Source organism: Sciurus carolinensis, chromosome 7 (genome assembly GCF_902686445.1).
Source record: "Sciurus carolinensis chromosome 7, mSciCar1.2, whole genome shotgun sequence".
In the NCBI taxonomy this organism is placed as follows: domain Eukaryota; kingdom Metazoa; phylum Chordata; class Mammalia; order Rodentia; family Sciuridae; genus Sciurus; species Sciurus carolinensis.
Genome location: NC_062219.1, coordinates 15,241,036 through 15,259,462, shown reverse-complemented (window position 1 = coordinate 15,259,462; position 18,427 = coordinate 15,241,036). Strand labels below are relative to the sequence as shown.

At 37.9% G+C, this 18,427-nt stretch overlaps 2 protein-coding genes and 1 long non-coding RNA gene across 4 annotated transcripts in view; 1 reads left to right on the top strand and 2 right to left on the bottom strand.

Annotated features, from left to right (window-relative positions):
* Positions 1–4,155, bottom strand: part of Rmnd1 (required for meiotic nuclear division 1 homolog) — a 40,831-nt gene extending 36,676 nt beyond the window's left edge. The window contains exon 1 of one of the 2 annotated variants that reach the window (XM_047557691.1): positions 4,024–4,155. The gene's annotated coding sequence lies outside the window, so the exon portion shown is untranslated. Of the gene's footprint in view, positions 1–236; positions 268–4,023 lie in introns of those variants that run through there. The other variant, XM_047557693.1, reaches the window with a different exon arrangement.
* A 317-nt stretch (positions 4,156–4,472) lies between these two features.
* On the top strand, positions 4,473–16,804 carry Armt1 (acidic residue methyltransferase 1). Its single transcript, XM_047558458.1, has 5 exons — positions 4,473–4,586; positions 6,702–6,807; positions 9,646–9,890; positions 12,209–12,374; positions 14,956–16,804. Exons 1-5 carry the CDS (start codon positions 4,546–4,548, stop codon positions 15,748–15,750), a joined length of 1,353 nt encoding a protein of 450 aa, XP_047414414.1. The 5' UTR covers positions 4,473–4,545; the 3' UTR covers positions 15,751–16,804.
* LOC124988729 (uncharacterized) overlaps positions 9,053–18,427 on the bottom strand; it is a 31,016-nt gene continuing 21,641 nt past the window's right edge. The window contains exons 3-4 of the long non-coding RNA XR_007109479.1: positions 17,673–17,775; positions 9,053–9,218 (exon numbers count right to left, since the gene is read on the bottom strand). This is a non-coding gene — a long non-coding RNA (uncharacterized LOC124988729). The remainder of the gene's footprint in view (positions 9,219–17,672; positions 17,776–18,427) is intronic.

Sequence of the window (18,427 nt, the reverse complement as noted above, 5' to 3'; positions counted from 1 at the left end):
AGTTACTGAGAGAGACTAAGACATTACTTTCTAGTACTTTCTATATGCCAAGTACTCTATGTCACCTCATGATAACCCAGCGAGGCATTTTACAGATGAGGAAACTGAGGTTCGGGGAAGCTAATTGGGTAGCAAGTTGCAGAGGTGTGTAAAACGCAGGCCTTCCCTATTCCAAAGACTACTCTTCAACACTACATGGTATTGCCTCCTTTGAGAAGAATAAGGTGATGACTCACAGTGATGTTTATGAGGTAGATCTGCTGCTTTCAAAATATCTTCAAAAGCTGGTATTCTGTAAGTTTTAGTCAAGGATGTAATGTAGTTCACTAATTAGTACTATTCCCCGCTAGCTGAACAAGTGGGTTTTGGAGAAATGATAAAACATTTAAAAAATCTGCATACAGAGCTGGATTCTTTCACTGTCTCTGAGCACATTCTTTACCTCCACCTTCTAACAACTGTTTTGACATGGGAGCTGTGTGAAATCCTCTACAAAACAGAAAAGCTACAGGACAAATCAGAAGCATGTTCTCTCTGTAGCTCTGCTGGGAAAGACACAAGTATAGCATTTAAGGTTTTACACACACACACACACACACACACACACACACACACAAATTGTAGGCATTGCTAAAAGCCAGGATGCACTAGAGGAAAATGAAATTTTAACTGTATAAAACTAAAGATGAAAAGGATACCAGATTTAAAATTTTACCCAAACATTACAAAAACACATACTATGTTTGGCAATGAATTTACATACTTCATATTATCCTGGGTATAACCCTTGGTGGCTTCTGTTACCTGTGCAGGTCAGCAGTGAAAATGAGCCTTCTAATGCCCTGGCCTGAGCTCCAACCTCCTTTCCTGGGAGACCTTATTTTCCACTCTCACTCAGTCACTCACTCCCATGATCACATTTTCTGATCTATTTAGTGGCCACTAGCCAGCACGAGTGTCTACTAAGTACTTGAAATGTGGCTAATATAGACTCAGATTTCATTTTTAAAAAGTGAAATGTCTTAATAACTTTTACATTGTTTACTTGTTGAAATAATACTTTTTGATACAGTTGGTTTAAATAAAATACATTATTAATTTGTCATTCATTTTTACTATTGTCAATGCAGTTTCTAGAAAGCTTAGGATTTGTGGCAGGCATGTTCTCTTGGACAGTGCTCTCTAGACCTTCTCTTGTTCTTGAATGCAACCTTGTAGTCCCAATTTCACACAGTTGACTCTCCAAACTCCTGTCTTTCCAGTTCATTCCTTTTTCTACCCATTGCCGACAACTCTCTCAACCCAAGAGGACCTACAATTAGCTGATCCACCCACCTTTTCATTGTTGCTCATTACCCTGACTTCGCTTCCTCTACACCCAGCATATATGTTCCAAGGCCTACCATTATAATCTTTTCCCTATCCTGGGAAACTCATGTGTCCCTCCCTCCTCCACACATCCATGTGACATAACCACAACCCTAATTAAACATAATTCACCTAATTTGTGCTTTTACTCCTGCAGCCAATACATTTAGACCACCAAACACCCATGCTGTCCTCTCTCACTCTAAAATGAGGAGGGTTCCACGTGGGCCTGTCATGCTGCCCAACAATCAATCTGACATCTCTCTCCACTCTTGCCTCAAAACTTCAAGTCTCCTCCTTCTTTCTCATTCTCAATGACTTGCTTCTTCTTTCACTGATAAAATAAAAATAATCAAGAGAACTTCCACAAGACAAACCCTCAGGCCATCCTCCATCTGCCTACCACTGCTTCTGTACCTGTATCCTTTGTCTTCCCTTCTGCTATGTTCGAGCCAAGTCCTCCACAAGTACAGAACTCATCCCTTCTTGCCTTCCTCCCCTCTCTCCCATGCCCTATTTAACCCTCGTTACTAGAACATTCTATACATCTATGCTGTAATTTCTCTCACTTAAAAAAAACTCTCCCCTGATCCCATTTTCCTTCCACATACTACACTTTTTCTCTGAGTTCCTTTCCAATTATATTCCTCTAACAGAAGTTTCATTCTCTAATTCTTCTTCTCTGATTTCTTTCAAACCCACTCCATTTGGGCTTTCATCCCTACCACTTTACCCAAACTCACCTATCAACGTCATCAAAGACCTTCGCCTTTCTAAATCCTTTGCTCATTTCTCAGTCTTCACTTTACCAGACGTACCAAGCATCTGATGCCGCGGGTCACACCACCCTCCTTGAAGCACCTTCTTTGCTTGGTGTCTGGAATTCCACACTGGCAGTTTTCCTCCTTCTTCACTGCCTGCACCTTCTATCTTTTCCTAGTCACTCATCCCTCAAGAAGGGAATGCACCAAGGCTCGGTCTCTAGGCCACTTTTCCCCCCCAATGGGGCTCCTGCAGTGTTATACATTGATGGATAGCAAATATCTATTTCTAAACCACTCTGATAAGCAACAAAAATGTAACAGGCTCAAAACCAAGCTTCTGAAATCTTCCCAGATTTCCCCATTCACAAATAGCAATTCTTACATTTGCTAAAACCCAAAACCTTGCGTCTGCCTTGATTCTTTCCTTCATTCTCCATACCCAGGTTGTCAGTACATCTAACTGGCCTTAAACCAGTTCTCACCACTGATTCTGCTACCACCTGGTCTAAGTTGCTAATTTTCCCAGAGATTATTTTAATAGCCTCTTTTCCCCCCACTTCAGTGCTAAGAATTGAACCCAGGCCTCACACTCTAGGCAAGTGCTCTACTCCTGGGCAACATCCCAGCCTATAGAAGCCTCTTAATTGGTCTCCCTGCTTCTGTTCTTGGCCTCCTACAGGTTCTTCTCACATATCAATGAAAGTGATCCTTTGAGAAGTAGGATCACATCTTTTCTCAGTGCAAAATCTGATAATGGCTTCATGTTTCTTTTACAAAAAAAGCCCAAGACCCTTAAAATGGTCTTCAAAGACCCACATTTTCTGGCCCCTCACCACGGTAACATTTCCTACATCCCTTTCCCTACAGCTTTGCTTCTCAACTTGGTCTTTGGATCTTCACACTTACCACCCCCTATGCTCTTCTCTCAGGAATCTGTAAGCCTAACTCCCTCATTTCCTTCAAATATTTCCTACCTAGCAAAGTCTTCCCCCAGACATTTCATTCAGTACAATCAGCACCCTTTCTGATTCCTTCACTTTCTATTTCTCCGTTTTCTTTATCATTTGCATATCTTGCATTTATAGTTTAATTCATACAAGAAATATGAACCAAGTCCTTACCAAGTGCCAGACACTGTACTAGTTGCTTATATTACAACTGAAAATAAAAGACAAAAATCCCTTTTGAACCTTATATTGGAGTGTGGGAGACAAATCAGTAAAATATATATTAGTGAAAATGCTAAAAGAAAAAGAAAACAGGAAAGATTTGTCTCCTCTAAAACTTAAGTTCCATGAAAACCGATTTCTTTTCTGTTGTTGTTGTTGATGTTGTATCTCCTGTGACCATAATGCCTAGCACGCAGGCATCAACTGATTCCTAAAAATGAAATACAAGACACATACTCAGTTCTTAGGCACATTTCTACTTCTTAAGGACAGTAATAGCAATTAAGAAAACGGTAACAGCTAGGTTACAATTAAGTGCACAAGTAGCACTTATCTTTGGGAGCATGCCTTTAAATCCCTTGAATTCAAAATTCTCTTATTCATCTTTTTTTTTTTTTTTTTTTTTTGCGGTGCTAGGGATCGAACCCAGGGCCTTGTGCTTGCAAGGCGAGCACTCTACCGACTGAGCTATCTCCCCAGCCCTCTCTTATTCATCTTTACAGCTACCACCATGACCTCCCTCAAAAACGGGGTCCTCAAGTGTTTTCTGACTTAGAGTGCTTTTCATTCCCAGCCAAGTCCACCGAAGATCACTGTAAGAGGCAGGGGATCAAAGTGGTACTGACGAAAATCTGTCACCAGAGAGGCTTCGGGCGTGCAGGGGCCAAGGCAGAGACCTCGGTGCCGGGCCACACAGGGCGAAGGAAAGGCAGTGCACTAACCTCTCCGCGGGAAAAGAAGAAAGGGCCGAGAGCACGAGCTTCCGCGGCAGGACCGCAGGGCAAAGGACAGTCACCGGGCGGCCGCCCGCCCACACAGCCAACCCTCGTCTGGGGAAAGGCACCTCCTCCCAGCGCGCGTACTGCGCAAGCGTACAGATTTGCGGCGAGCGAGCAGCCCGGGCCACGTGACCGCCTGACCACGTGACGCGTGCCGCCGCGACCTCTTCCGCTCGCAGGGCCCTGGGACTCCCGGTCCTTGCCTGCTTCCGCCTTCCACCCGCTTCCTTATTCCGCTCCACTCGTTGCCCTCCGCGGCTGTCGCCTTCGTCCCCGGAAGATCTCTGCGTCCTCGAGCCAGCCATTGTTTGCACTTGCCCGGGCACCAAATAAAGTTTTTCATTCAAAATCACCTTTTTTTTTTTTTTTTTTTTTTTGAGCTGCATCACCCTCTTTCTCAGCTCCTCCTTCACTCTTCCTGCAATCGGTGAGACCCGAGCGTTGGGGCCGCTGGCGCCCGACAGGATGGCGGATCCTCCGGCGTCTCTCTCGGGACAGGACGTGGGGTTCGTCTCGCTTTTCTCCTGCCAACTATTGCCGAGAGCCAGGCCTAGCCGGGAACCTGTGGGTCACGAGCGGAGGGCGCCCGCTGCCCCGAGGCTGCGAGTTCAAGTCCCGCCGTAGGGCACCGCGTCCCAGGGCGCCTTCTTCCTGGTGGCTCCTGATTTATCCACTTTAATAAATAACCCTTGTGTGTAGGGGGGTAAAAGTCTCTGTGAAAGTCGGGAATCTTAGATCTGTTGTGATTTGTGTTTAGTCCTGGCGCTGATCAAATTAATTCATAATCTCACAAACCAAAAATTTTGTCTGTACAATAGTTGCCCTTAGAGTTGCAGGATCCCCAGTGGATACTTGAAACCCAAATCCTATATTTATAGTTTTTTTTTTCCTACACATACCTGTGATGAAGTTTAATTTATAACTTAGGTGCAGTTAAGAGAGAACCAAAAATAACAAAACAAATACATTGTAATAAAACTAATTTAAAACTTAGAAATTGTGTATTTCTGGAATTTACCATATGAAATATGTTTAGACTGGTTGACCACACCTGGGAAAGGGAAACTGGGTGAGGGAGCGGGATTCACAGTGGTTTGGGGCTTTTTAGGTAAAACCGTGAATGATTAATATAACCATCATTTGCATAAATTAGATGACCAAGTTCATATTTGAAATAGGTCCTTTCTTCAAAATATTGCAGGAAACAGAAGACAAAGAACTACTTGGGCAGGGAGTATATTAAAACCAAAGAGGCACCAAAACCCCCAAATTTAAGTTAGCACTGTCCCTCAGGGTCCTGCAAATAAGGGGAGTGAGCATTTCCTTAGGAGCCTCTGGCCTCACCTGGCCAAGGACCTTATTAAAGGTGCAAACCTCTGTATGAGGAAATGTAATAGAAAAAGAACAATACAAGTGAAATCTCAAAGACCTTCATTTGATTTTGAATCTTCTGCTTTAGAAAGTGTGTCAATTGGTGTATGTTCCTTCCTCCTTTCAAAGTATGATTTTTTAAAAAATTCTTATCAGAATAGTTCGTATGCATATTAAATGTACTCATTGTTGCACTATACTTGAAGCACCACAGAGTCTTAATGTGTTTTTGCAGTTTTTTTCCCCTTAAAGTTTTACAGTTATTACTTAAGAAAATCTTTGAAGAAATTCTTAAGATACAGCCCAATATTTTGAAAACTGGAATAAGATACTTGAGTTTTCAGAAGTGTAGTGATCCCAAATTAAATTTGGAATAAATGATTTGAATAGAGGCATTCTTCTCAAAACTATCTTGTAAACTCTTTTGGTTTTATTTTGTGTTTGGTGATCTGAGGTGTAAACACTGCTAAGCTCTGTATTCTAGATGTTTAAAAAACTGCACAGAATTTCACCACCTAATAAATCCTGATTTTCTTCACTGAATCAAATATATTTTCTTAAAATCTAATCACATAGAATGATAATCTGTAAATCTTGGTTTTCACATCTCTAAAATCAAGAATCTCTTTAATTTTATTAATGCAAGTGTAAGTGTTCATTTTAAGACACTTCTGGAAAATCTCTATTTTAGCTGGAAGGGTGAGATAGTAGTTTGCCTTAATTTGCTAGGTGGAACTGAATGAGGAATTCTTTGTACAGATAGAGAAGGCGGTAAGAAAAACCTTTGAAAAGAATTAAAATCAGCTAAGAATAGATTCATAAGTATTTTTAATTCGTTCTTCAAACACATTAGAGTCTTTAGGGCAGTTTTACATCTGTTGCCTCATTCATCTTTCTAAGCAGATGAAGTCAGTAAGTAGTAGGCCTGGAACCAGAGCTTTCTTGATTTCAAGGCTAATCTTTTTCTAACCTATCACATTGTTAATCTAGTTTCTGATTCAGGAAAAGAAAAGGATGGAAAAGATAAGAATGATTAAACTGGGGATTAGAGGCACCAAGACAATTTAGCTTCTATGACATAACAGAAGTTTTCAGATTTTCTTATGTCACTATAGTAGACAAACTTATTTACTTTTTTTATAGTTGCATGAAAAGGAATTTTAATTTAAATCAGATGTTCCAGAAACTAGAAAATGACCTATCTTCTAGTGTTAAAGCTACTAAGTAATGTATGTGACTCTCTCTTCTAGATCATTTGCATATCTTACAATTAAAGACAGAATACCACTGATCTTAACTAAGGCTATTGATACATTGCATCGACATAAAAGTGAATTTTTTCAGAAACATGGAGAGGTAAGAATTGTGTTTTAACTTTACCTTTTTGACAGAATAAGAGTAGGTATTGAAGGTTTTTGCTTTCATGTAAAATGTCAAAATGGGCCAAATATTTGTCTGGTTTTACTGTAGTGTGTTGAAGTCAAGTATAATCATGGGTCAAGCCTATCTCCAGCCTAGAAAAAAAGAATTGTGCTCTTAATAACCTAGTCTGTCAGGTTTTTAGACTTCAGAACATATTATTAAATATATACCATGTTATAAATGGTGATTAGGTTGTTGACTTGCACGGAAAAGCTCTTTTAATTTCAAACTTAGCTGAATTATAGTATTTATATTACTAATTTAAGGTCATGAGTCCTAGAAGATCAGGCTGCTATGCAAAACTAAAAGTGAAGAGTAATATGAATTGTGATTGATTAACATTTTGTGATTGAAGTTGTGAAAGATTCACTGCCACTCAGAGTGGTGTAGGACTTTGGAAATCACCTTGTCCATTTAGTTAATAGGTGAGGAAAATTCTAAATATATTGTTGGAGATATAGGTCTTTAAACTTGCAAGTCCAGTAATAATTCTTTTATATAATAGACTGAAAGACCATGCATACACCAGTATTTTTTTTTTTTTTTTTTAAGAATTGAAAGCAAAGATTTAGAGAATGATTGGTGGTATTTTCCTGGCTAAGCTTAAAGGAGTAAGACAGCACACAGGCAATTTGAGTGTAATGTTGCATTTCCTTAAATCTGTTTATTTTGTCTTCAGAACCAATCCTGGCATAACAGAGGACACCTATTGTTCTTTGTGTGTGTGTGTGTGTGTGTGTGTGTGTGTTGTGTGTGTGTTTCTTTTTTGCTGGAATGGATGTTGAACCCAGCAGGGTTCTATCTCTGAACTACATTGTGAGCCCCTCCCACCTTTTTTGAAATGAGCTGTAAGTTGCCTAGGCTGGCCTCCTGGGTACTTGGGATGTGTACCACTGGGCCCACCTCTTTGCCCACCTGTGCCTATTCTTTATTGCTGAGACTCACTTGTCTTGAACACTGACATTTCTGTTGATGTTCCATTGTTATCACATAAGCATGAATTTGTTTTTGTGGATATACACACTTACCACTCAAGTATCATTTTACCAAATTTGGGTCATTTGCTTGAGTATTTGGTCATATCCTTAAGGGAATTACCATAATTGTTTTGTAATTTCAGTATTTTCCACTGGAGTGACCTAAAATGTAGTATGGTCAAGTCTTAGCATGTTGTTGCTTGACCTGTATGCTCATAATCATTAGGGGACCATTCTGGTTAAGAATGAGAAAGCAAACTACTGCCCTTCCAGCTCTATTCTCTTCCTCACTCCTGGATACAGGACAAGACCTAATAAAATGCCAGCCTAAAGTCTGTTCTTAGTAACTTCTTTTTTTCCTTTCATGCCTCTCTCATATCTACAGCCACTCTTCTTAAGTCCCATGTGTTCTTCAAGCTTTCTGAACCCCCAACTACAGCAAAAGCACACTTGTCCCCAAAGGAGCCATTCTATAGATTTCTGCCCTCGTTAAGTAGTCCTTAATTACCTGGTTGGCAGATGTGGATCTTTTAGAGATGGTTCCAGACTTCATTTATCTCTGGCCCTGAGCACAGAGAGATGTCAAACATAAAGGTTCAGTAAATGTTTGATTTAAATTAAAGCAAAATAATAAACTGGCATTGACACAAACATTGGTCCTTAGCTCTGACAAGTATTTGCTGCTTTAAAAGAGGGTACTTACACCCTACAAAAATCTCAGTTATTGGAATTTATTATTAAATAAAGATGCTAAAGACTTCAGGATAGAGATTTGGAGAAGAGAGTGCTCCTCTTGAGAAAGTTAGCCATGTTGGGTCTAGCAGGCTTAGCTCCTAAAACTTCTATTTTTTACAACCTCTTCTGTTTGTGAACCCAGAGTTTATAAAGCTTCAGCCTTTGGTTCCAGCAGCAAAACAGATTTCTATTTGGGGAAAAAAAAATTGAAGAGTGGGTGTTGGGGATGTAGTTCACAGTACTTGCCTAGCATCAGCAAGGCCCTGGGTTTGATCCCCAGCACCACCAAAAAAAAAAAAAAAAAAAAAAAAAAAAAAATTGGGGAGACATCTGTATTGAGTATTGAGTATTTTGGACATTATAGGCCTGATGGTAGGAACTGAATTCCCTTGACATCAACATGGTAATAATGATTTTATAAAACTATTCAATTGAACTTGATTATTTCCTATATTTATTCTGTGTATGTTTTAATAGATTTATATATTTTTTTTAAATTAGGAATTTTGCTGGTATAAAACTAAAGGTGCCATCTCACTTTATCCTGATCCCATTCACTTGTCTCCTTTCCAGTTGTCCTGTTAGGTGATATAATATTGCAGCGTCTTTTCTGTCGGGGTCTCTCTCACTTATCTGGAATGTAGTAGAGAACAAAGAATAAGAAAACTCTGAGATGCCAAGAGAAATCTCAGGAAGGCCAGAATTCCTTTTCTAGCAGTGCCACCAGAGAAATGTGAAAGCTACAGGGAACTTGGCAGGGGTTCCTTCCCGTCTGTGGTACTGGTCCGCCCACCTGAAGGTACAGAAAACAGAACTTAAAAAAATAAAATGCAGGTAGATAAGGCATGATTATGTTCATATGAGATCTTTGTCTTCTCTTTGATTTTCAGCTTAAGAATTCTAAATTTAAGTGTTTACAGGAATTTGCAAATAAACAATAATTTTGAAATATGGTATTTTTCTTTCCTTCTTAAATTAGGTCCTTATCATAAAAATACACTACCATAAAGGAATTACATACACAGGCACACATTCACAGGCGTTTTTTCTCCTCCCTCAGGAAGGCGTAGAAGCTGAAAAGAAAGCTATTTCTCTTCTTTCTAAATTACGGAATGAATTGCAAACAGATAAACCAATTGTCCCTTTGGTCGAGAAATATGTTGATACGGACATTTGGAATCAGTACCTAGAATATCAACAGAGTCTTTTAAGTGAAAGTGATGGGAAGCCAAGTTGGTACCGCTGTCCGTGGTTGTATGTAGAATGTTACATGTATCGTAGAATTCATGAAGCGATTATCCAGAGGTAAGTATAAAACCATCAAAGAGCAAATGATTAGAAAGTTTGTGCCTTTTTAAAATTGTAAAATGATAAACTTTGAATATAAGCAAGTGAAAGCCTGAATTCAGTTGAGTTCAGCAAATAATTTACCGTTGAACATTTCCACAAATGGTATCGGTTTAATAGATTCTTGGTCATTTGAATCCACTTGCCCACAAGTAGACATAAGATTGAATATCTAGTATGAACTTCTAAGATTCTTATAAGGACTTCTAGAGTTAAACAAATTATACTTATTAAGTAAAAAATGTTAATTTTAAAATAATTATATATTAAAAAATCAAGGTGAGATTAAACAAGCATGTTTAATTCATAAAAATAGTATTTGAAAGTTTATAAGGAGTCATCAGAACAGTGGATCACTCTATCTTAGTTTTAGTGTGGATATTTTGTTTGGGGTTAATGTGAAGAATGCAGATACAAACATTCCATCACACTTAATTAACATATATTTCTGTTGGGAATGTGTCTAGGAGTGAATCACTGGCTTATAGTGTGTACATACATATAGCTTCAGTAGATTCTAAAGTAGCGAACATTTCAAAACAAGAACTTACACATTTACGTGAGGTCAAAATAAGGTTCATTCTTAACATGGGGCATAACTTTAAACTTACGAATGATTTGTTAATAAAACATAAGAACATATGTTGCCAAAATGGTCTTTAGGAGACCACCTGGTAATAAGTATGTTGGGCTTTGTGGGCCGTGTGGGGTCTGTTGCAGCTGCTCAGTTCTGCCATTGTGTGAAAACAGTCGTAGACAGAATGTAAATTAATGAGCACAACTGTGTTGCAAGAAAACTTCTTTTGTGGACTCTGAAATTTGAATTCCACATATCACAAGATACTGCTTTTCTTTTCCTTTTTTTTGCAGTGCTGGGGATTGAACCCAGGGCCTTGTGTATGCAAGGCAAGCACGCTACCAGCTGAGCTATATCCCCAGCCTTGCTTTGTGATCTTAAGTGTGAAAATCATTTTTAGTTTGCCGATTACCGATTATAGAACAGAGGTGGTGGGCCTGATAGGGTCAAGCTGAGGTTTGCTGACCCTGCACTTGAATCTCTTTGCCCAAATGGATTTTATTGTTTTAAGTCACCTTGAGAGACTAAACTGATTTTAGCAGTGCTGTCATTGCTAAAAATAACTTTGTATTCTTTGGAATTTCTTCCAGAGCCAGTTTACAACTTCAGTAAGAAAATTAGTTTCATTATTTTTGTCACTCTTTATTACCAAAAATATTTTTATTCAATTTGATTATATGTTTTATTCTACTGAAATTGCTCTGAGTGATTTTTGGCTTTTTCCAAAAGTAAACTGACTCCAGGGGATGAAGACATGTGGTCACTGATAGAACGTTTAATGATATGCCACGGTTCTAAAGAAAATTCCTAAAGTGCTTTGTGCAATGGCAGCATCCTTGGAATAAAGGTATAATAACTTCCTATGCTGACTGGCTGACCAGAGGGAGGCAGCCATCATTTGGCTGTGTAAATGCTGGTATGTTTTTAAAAAAACATCAATATTGTTACAGTCTTACATTGTTTTTACCCTAACATGGGTGGCTCCCCGGGAAAGTAGCTAATTTAGAACATCAGATCATCAGAATGTCTTTTCTATTCCATAAAGGCTATTATTTTAGTATTCCTCTCTTCTGAGTAATATTTCTCTCACTGGACAGCATGAAAATGTAGCCATCACATAAACATAGCCTTTGATAAAAACCTGGGAGTAAAATTTGACACACACACACAAAATCTATAAAATCTGTAAGTAAATGGTCATATTTGTCATTCTAATAAAACTTAGATTTATCTCAAGTTCTCATTGTGTTTCCATAATATTCTGGGTTAACTGTGATTACTGCATTTTATTCTAAATGTTCTAAAGGTTTCAATATATTATATCCATTTATTTGTTACTAGGAACTCTGTCACATTTTATACTCAAACAATGGTTGTTAAATTAAAGCAGTTATCTTAAAATTTTCTTAATCTGTCTCCTTTTGTTCTGGATTCTTTGCTGGGTAAATAATTATGGACTATAATTCTTTACTACTTCTAGTAAAATAGCTGATTTGAGAACCTTTGACAATTAAAATGAGTTTGGGGACTTATTTTTGTGTAACTTGCTTATCTGTGTTATATCTAGTATCTGTTACTACTAATTATTGAGACCGGATCATTTCTTCCCTTTAAAGTACTGCAAGTACCCAAATATGTTTTTTTAAAAAGATACAGACTTATTATAAATGTTTCGCTTAATATTTTTCTCCTACTTTAGTCCACCGATCAATGACTTTGATGTATTTAAAGAATCCAAAGACCAAAATTTCTTTGAGTCACAGGAATCTGTCATTGCTTTGTGTACTCACTTGCAAGAGTTGAGGAGAACTATTGAAGACCTAGATGCAAATCAGCTGAAAACTCAGTTTTTTCAACTTCTGCAGGTAAAGATCCGAAACTCTGAATGTGTTTTTTACTCAGTTCTGTAAACACCAATATTGTCAGCTTACATAAGTATTTATAGATCAGTACTATATGTATCATTAGTAGTTTTTTAAACTAGATTTTTTATTTTTTCCTTTTGAACTGTCTTTTAGCATTAACTTGAATTTAAAATGAAAGAAAATGAGCAGGCCAGCTCTTGACTCCTGGCTAGCTGATTCTTTTTAGGTAATAATTTTCTTTGAATATGTTTTTTGTCCCATAAGTAGACTATACTGTAAAGAAAAATGAGTACTGGGGCTGGGGAGATAGCTCAGTTGGTAGAGTGCTTGCCTTGTAAGCACAAGGCCCTGGGTTCGATCCCCCCCAAAAAAAAAAGAAAAATGAGTACTAATTTATTTTCTGCCATCTAATTTGGCCAGCTACCCCGGGCTGTCACCCTGTTCCCAAATAAAGGAGACCAAAGTTGCCTTTTATTGCCCACACTGAGCAAAAGGTTAACATCCCAAGAGATACCTGAAGGTGTTTTAATTTGCAGGGAATGTCAATCTATTTTAAAAAGTCAGCACTCCATGAGGATCCACGCAGGTTCTTACAGATCTACTGTGTCAAACACTTCTAGATAACTGTGCATTTGGTGGTAGAAAAAACAGGCCAATTATCCTGTCATAGGACTTGTAATCTTGAAAGACTATGGATAAATAATTGGATCAATAACTGTAGGTGAGGGCTGGGACTGTAGCTCAGTGGTAGGGTGTTGCCCAGCATGTGTGAGGCATTGGGTTGGATTTAAAGTACCACATATAAATAAATAAAATAAAGATCCATTGACAACTACAAAAATATTTTAAAAAAATAACTGTAGGTAAAATGAAAGATAGAGGAAGGAGGCCAACAGAGAACTTGATATCATTTGATGAATGCCATTATTTATGCTGTTGTGTGTGTTTCAAACTATACAAAACAGTGGTCTTGGACACTTACATTACTACTTAAGCCTTCTACTTTTTAAAAAATTCATTCATTTATCCTTTTAAAAATAATACTCTGAGTTGGAACGTGTATTTTCCTAATTTTACTTTATTCTTTATCAAGACAGGGTCTTGCTGTGTTGCCCAGGCTGGCCTCGGGCTCCTGTGCTCACACAGTTCTCCAGCCTCAGGCTCCCAAGTAACTGGAGCTCAGGCTGCCGTGCTACGCCTGACCATTCTCTTTCTTTTTTTTTTTTTTTTTTTTTTGGGGGGGTGGGTTGGGGTGGGGAACAGTACCAGGGATTGAACTCAGAGGCACTGAACTGCTGAGCCACATCCCCAGCCCTATTTTGTATTTTATTTAGAGACAGGGTCTCGCTGAGTTGCTTATTAGCACCTCGCTGTTGCTGAGGCTGGCTTTGAACTTGGGGTCCTTCCTCCTGACTCACTGTCCTGAGCCACTGGTATTACAGGTGTGCACCACTGCACCTGGCCCGTTTTCCTTATTTTAAATCACAAAGAAAGTAGAGTCTTTTGGCTAATATTTATTGAGTACTTCTGTACGTGAAGTATTTGGTATATTATTTATGTGCATTATGTCATTAATTCTCACAATAACTCTGTGAGGAAAGTATTATTGCCTGATTTTTCAGTTGCAGAAGCTGAGCCTTAAGAGTATGTAGGTAATTCGCCAATGATAGTTAATTGAAGATGCTGGGATTTGAATCCAGATCTGATTCCAGAACCTGCAGTCCTAAACATGTAATTTTATAACTTCAAAAAGGGGCTACATATCATTTTCTACAAAGTAAATTTGAGTATTAATTCAACTTTAATCCAAATTATTGATTACAGTGGATCTAGAGTTGATATCATCTTATGTAAAGAGTTAGGTATTGCAAAATCGTGGTGTCCAATTTCTTATTTTACAAAGAGCACCAAACCTCAGGCAGGTTGCCTTGTCCTAAAGGTTATGCAATTAGTAAATGAAACTGGGCTATATTAGGGAGGACTGGGAGGAAAAAAATGAGTTTTATTTTTCTCTTGACTCTGAATTATAAACTCTGATCCTCTCCATAGTAGTTGATGGTGTTTTAATATCTGCAACATGTAAAACCTTCATTCTGAATAAACAATGTAGGTGATAAATCATTCAAACCAGTGAATTTGTGTGTGTGTGTGGGGGGTGCTGGGGATTGATCTCAGGGATGCTCTACCACTGAGCTATATCCCCAGCCCTTTTTATTTTTTATTTTGAGATGGTCTAGTTAAGTTGCCCAGGCTGGCCTTGAACTTGTGATCCTCCTGTCTCAACCTTCTGAGTCCAGTAGCTGGGATTACAGGCATGTGCCAGCATATCTGACTCTAAACCAGTTTTTTGAAAGTTCCTTACATATTGAATAAAAATTTCACTGTTTCCCCTTTTTGATAGAGCACCATGTAAACATACTTTGCATTGAGAAAGTATGGATTTGGTGGGAATATTCGGAGTTTTGTGGAAATAAATGAATGTTTATTATGAATATTCCTGGCAACCTCCTCCTTCACCTCCTAATAGAGTTTTGTTGGTTATTCAAAAGAAGGATAACTGTTTTGTACTTTTCTTTTTCAGATTTCACTCTGGGGAAATAAGTGCGATTTATCTCTATCAGGTGGAGAAAGTAGTTCTCAGAAGACTAACGTAATTAATTCTTTGGAAGATCTAAAACCTTTCATTTTAGTGAATGATATGGAACATCTTTGGTCATTGCTTAGTAAATGCAAGAAAACAAGAGAAAAAGTGCCCATAGTTAGAGTGGATATTGTTCTAGATAATTCTGGGTTTGAACTTATTACAGATTTAGTATTAGCTGACTTTTTGTTGTCCTCTAATTTGGCTACTGAGATTCATTTTCATGGAAAAAGTATTCCATGGTTTGTTTCTGATACTACGATACATGACTTTAATTGGCTTATTGAACAAGTAAAACGTTATGATCATAAGTGGATGTCAAAGTGTGGAGTTGACTGGGAAAACTATATTAAAATGGGTAGATGGGTTTACCAGGATCATATGTTTTGGACTTTGCCTCACGAATTTGCAGCAATGTCTCAGGTTGCCCCTGATTTGTATGCTGAACTACAAAAGGCATGTTTAATTTTATTCAAGGGTGATTTGAATTATAGAAAGCTGACAGGTGATAGAAAATGGGCGTTTTCTGTTCCCTTCCATAAGGCTCTGAGTGGCTTCCATCCGGCCCCTCTGTGCAGCCTGAGAACATTAAAAGCTGAGATTCAGGTTGGTCTGCAACCTGGGCAAGGGGAACAGCTCACAGCTTCCGAGCCCAGCTGGCTAGTCACTGGGAAATATGGAGTGGTTCAGTTTGATGGTCCGCTGGGACCCAGCCTAGAACTCCCAGGCGAGTAGAAGGATCTGAGAAGCACCTTTTCATCCTCAGAAAAGCAGTGTGTGAATTTAGTCCCTTGCCTGTGCTGTCAGTTCTCGGAGGCCTAGCTTGGCCTTCTTATCAACTTACACTCTGGCTGAATTTTCCTTGGAACATTTTACCCACTACAAGGTTTTGGGAATATATGGTTTAATGCTAGTTACAAATATTTACACTTTTGTTGGGGTTTTAGGAACTATTTCAAATATTTTTAATTGGGTAGAAAGAAAAACATAAGTGAATTCTGCTTTTTAAGTTAGTTAACTTTTTTCTTAAAGAGTATGCTGCATGGTATTTAATAACCCAGGCAACATGGAACTTTATTTAACTTACTTTTGGGCTCTTGAAATAATGATTTTGTGAAAATATACATTTGAATGACTTTGTGAAGAGAGGCAATTTTTATACCTGTCATGCTTGAACATAAAAGTGAAACTTACCTCATAAATTAATTGTAACTTTTGTTCTCTTAGAATTTTATTTTATTTCAGTACCCTGTTTTATTTGCATGCAGTTCTATTTTTTATTAACTTGTGGAATGGATGTTAGGAAACATGAAATTGAACAGAGTGAAACATGATATTTGAAGAAATAATCTTTTACATTCTATTTATGATATGCACAATCAACAGATTATTTTACCACACAAGTGTTTTAAGTGGGCAAATTTTTTGATTGTAGTTTTAGAAAAATGCTTTAGCAGGAAAAGAGTTTTATGCATTGAATTTGGATATTACAATAATGAATTCATTTTTTATAATACACATTTTATTGGTCATTGCGGATATTAAAAACTAAAAATTCATGTCAATTTGTTTTAAGTGGAAATGTTTTCTTGCACTGAAATAATAAAATGAATAGTGCCTAAATTTTTCTGTGGTTTTATTTTCCACCGGGGAAAAATCAAGGGGAAGATTAAGAATGAGATCTGTATAATAAACTCATAATATGTATTATATACATTGCCCAAAGTAGCTTTCAAGTAATATAACTTGTAAATGAAGTTATAATCTACGTTCCTAAGTGCCTAAATTTTTTTAAAAAAATACATAAAACCACACATTTTGAATTTACTATTTTCTTATCTACATGTGTTTGTGTTTTAAACATAGTTACCAAAATGTTTACCACATTTGAATTATTTGTAGGACACATTTGTATATTTGAATTGTCTTCATAGCCACAGTGTGAGCCATTATGTATTACATTTACCAAAGCTCTGGGGTTTTTTGCTATTTTTACCAGGCAATTTGCTAAGAACATGACATGGTGATGTATGGGGAAGGAGTACCTCCTGACCCCTCTCCCCAAAAGGACAAAGAACAAGAAAGGTGACACTGGAAGTGGAAGTCAGTTCAAGGTGAGATTTTTAGCAGGCACAGTGTAGTAGGCCTGTAATCCCAGCAGCTCTGGAGGCTGAGATAGGAAGATTGCAAGTTCAAAGCCAGCCTCAGCAACTTAGCGAGACCCTGTCTCAAAATAAAAAATAAAAAGGGCTGGAGATGTGGCTCCGTGATAAAAGTACCTCTGTGCTCAATCCCCAGTTCCAAACAAAAACTGGAAGTTTTACAAGTACTTAGCAGGAAGGATGGCCTTCCTGTATTTTCTTTTTAAATTTATTCTAATTAGTTATACATGACAATGCATTTTGACACTTTGTACCTAAATGAAGCTTCCTGCATTTTCACTAGCTGATTTTTAACAGCTTTATGGAGATAGGATTCACATACATTTAAAGGGTTCACAATTTTGGTATATTCACAAGGTCGTGCAGCCATCACCCCAATCTAATTCCAAGCATTTTGGTCACCGCTAGAAGAAACGGCACCCTTTAGCAGTCATTCCCCATCCGCTTCTGCTTAACCCTTGGCAACTACTAATCTTTTTGTTTCTGTGGATTTACCTGATCCGAACATTTCAAGTAAAGAGAATCACAAGGGCTGGACGTGTAGCTCAGTGACAGAGCGCTTGCCTAACATGCAGGAGGTCCTGGTCAATCCTCAGCACTGCAAGAAAGAAAAAAAAAAAAAGAAGAAAGTGGGAAAAGAGAATCAGTATACGGCCTTTTGTGCCTGGCTACTTTTGAAAGTTCATCTGTTGTAGCATGTTACCACTACCTCTTCCCTTTTATGGCTGAGTAATATTCCATTGTACGGGTAAGCCACATTTTATTCATTCCTTAGTTGATGGACATTTGTCAACATATTCACAATAGTCAAAATTGTTTCCAGTTTTTGACTGTTATGAATAAACTGATATGAACATTCACTGCACAAGTGTTGGTGTGTATTTGTTGTTAGTTCTCTTGGGTATATACCTAGGAGTGAGTGTCAGATCACCTGATAACTATGTTTAACATTTCAATCACCTGCTAAACTGTTTTCCAAAGTGCATAGTTTTGTATTCCTTCCAGTCATGCATGAGGGCCCCAATTTCTCCACATCCTTTTAACACTTAGTACTGTTGGTTTTGATCATAAGCAGCCTGCTCGGTGTGATGCAGTATCTCATTATTTTGACTTGTATTTCTCCATAATAACATCGAGCACATTTTCATGAGCATATTGGTGTATGTGTTTTTTGAATAAGTAGCTTCAGGTCCCTTATCCATTTAAAAATTAAATTATCTTTTCACTATTGAATTGTAAGATTTAAAAAA

What these genes read in the sequence shown, in the direction of transcription:
- Armt1 (XM_047558458.1), top strand. Translation starts at nt 4,546, where the DNA reads ATGGCGGATCCTCCGGCGTCTCTCTCGGGACAGGACGTGGG. An exon ending in TTTTTCAGAAACATGGAGAG is followed by an intron (nt 6,808 to 9,645) that starts GTAAGAATTGTG and finishes CTCCTCCCTCAG; the next exon opens with GAAGGCGTAGAAGCTGAAAA. An exon ending in AGTTTTTTCAACTTCTGCAG is followed by an intron (nt 12,375 to 14,955) that starts GTAAAGATCCGA and finishes TTTCTTTTTCAG; the next exon opens with ATTTCACTCTGGGGAAATAA.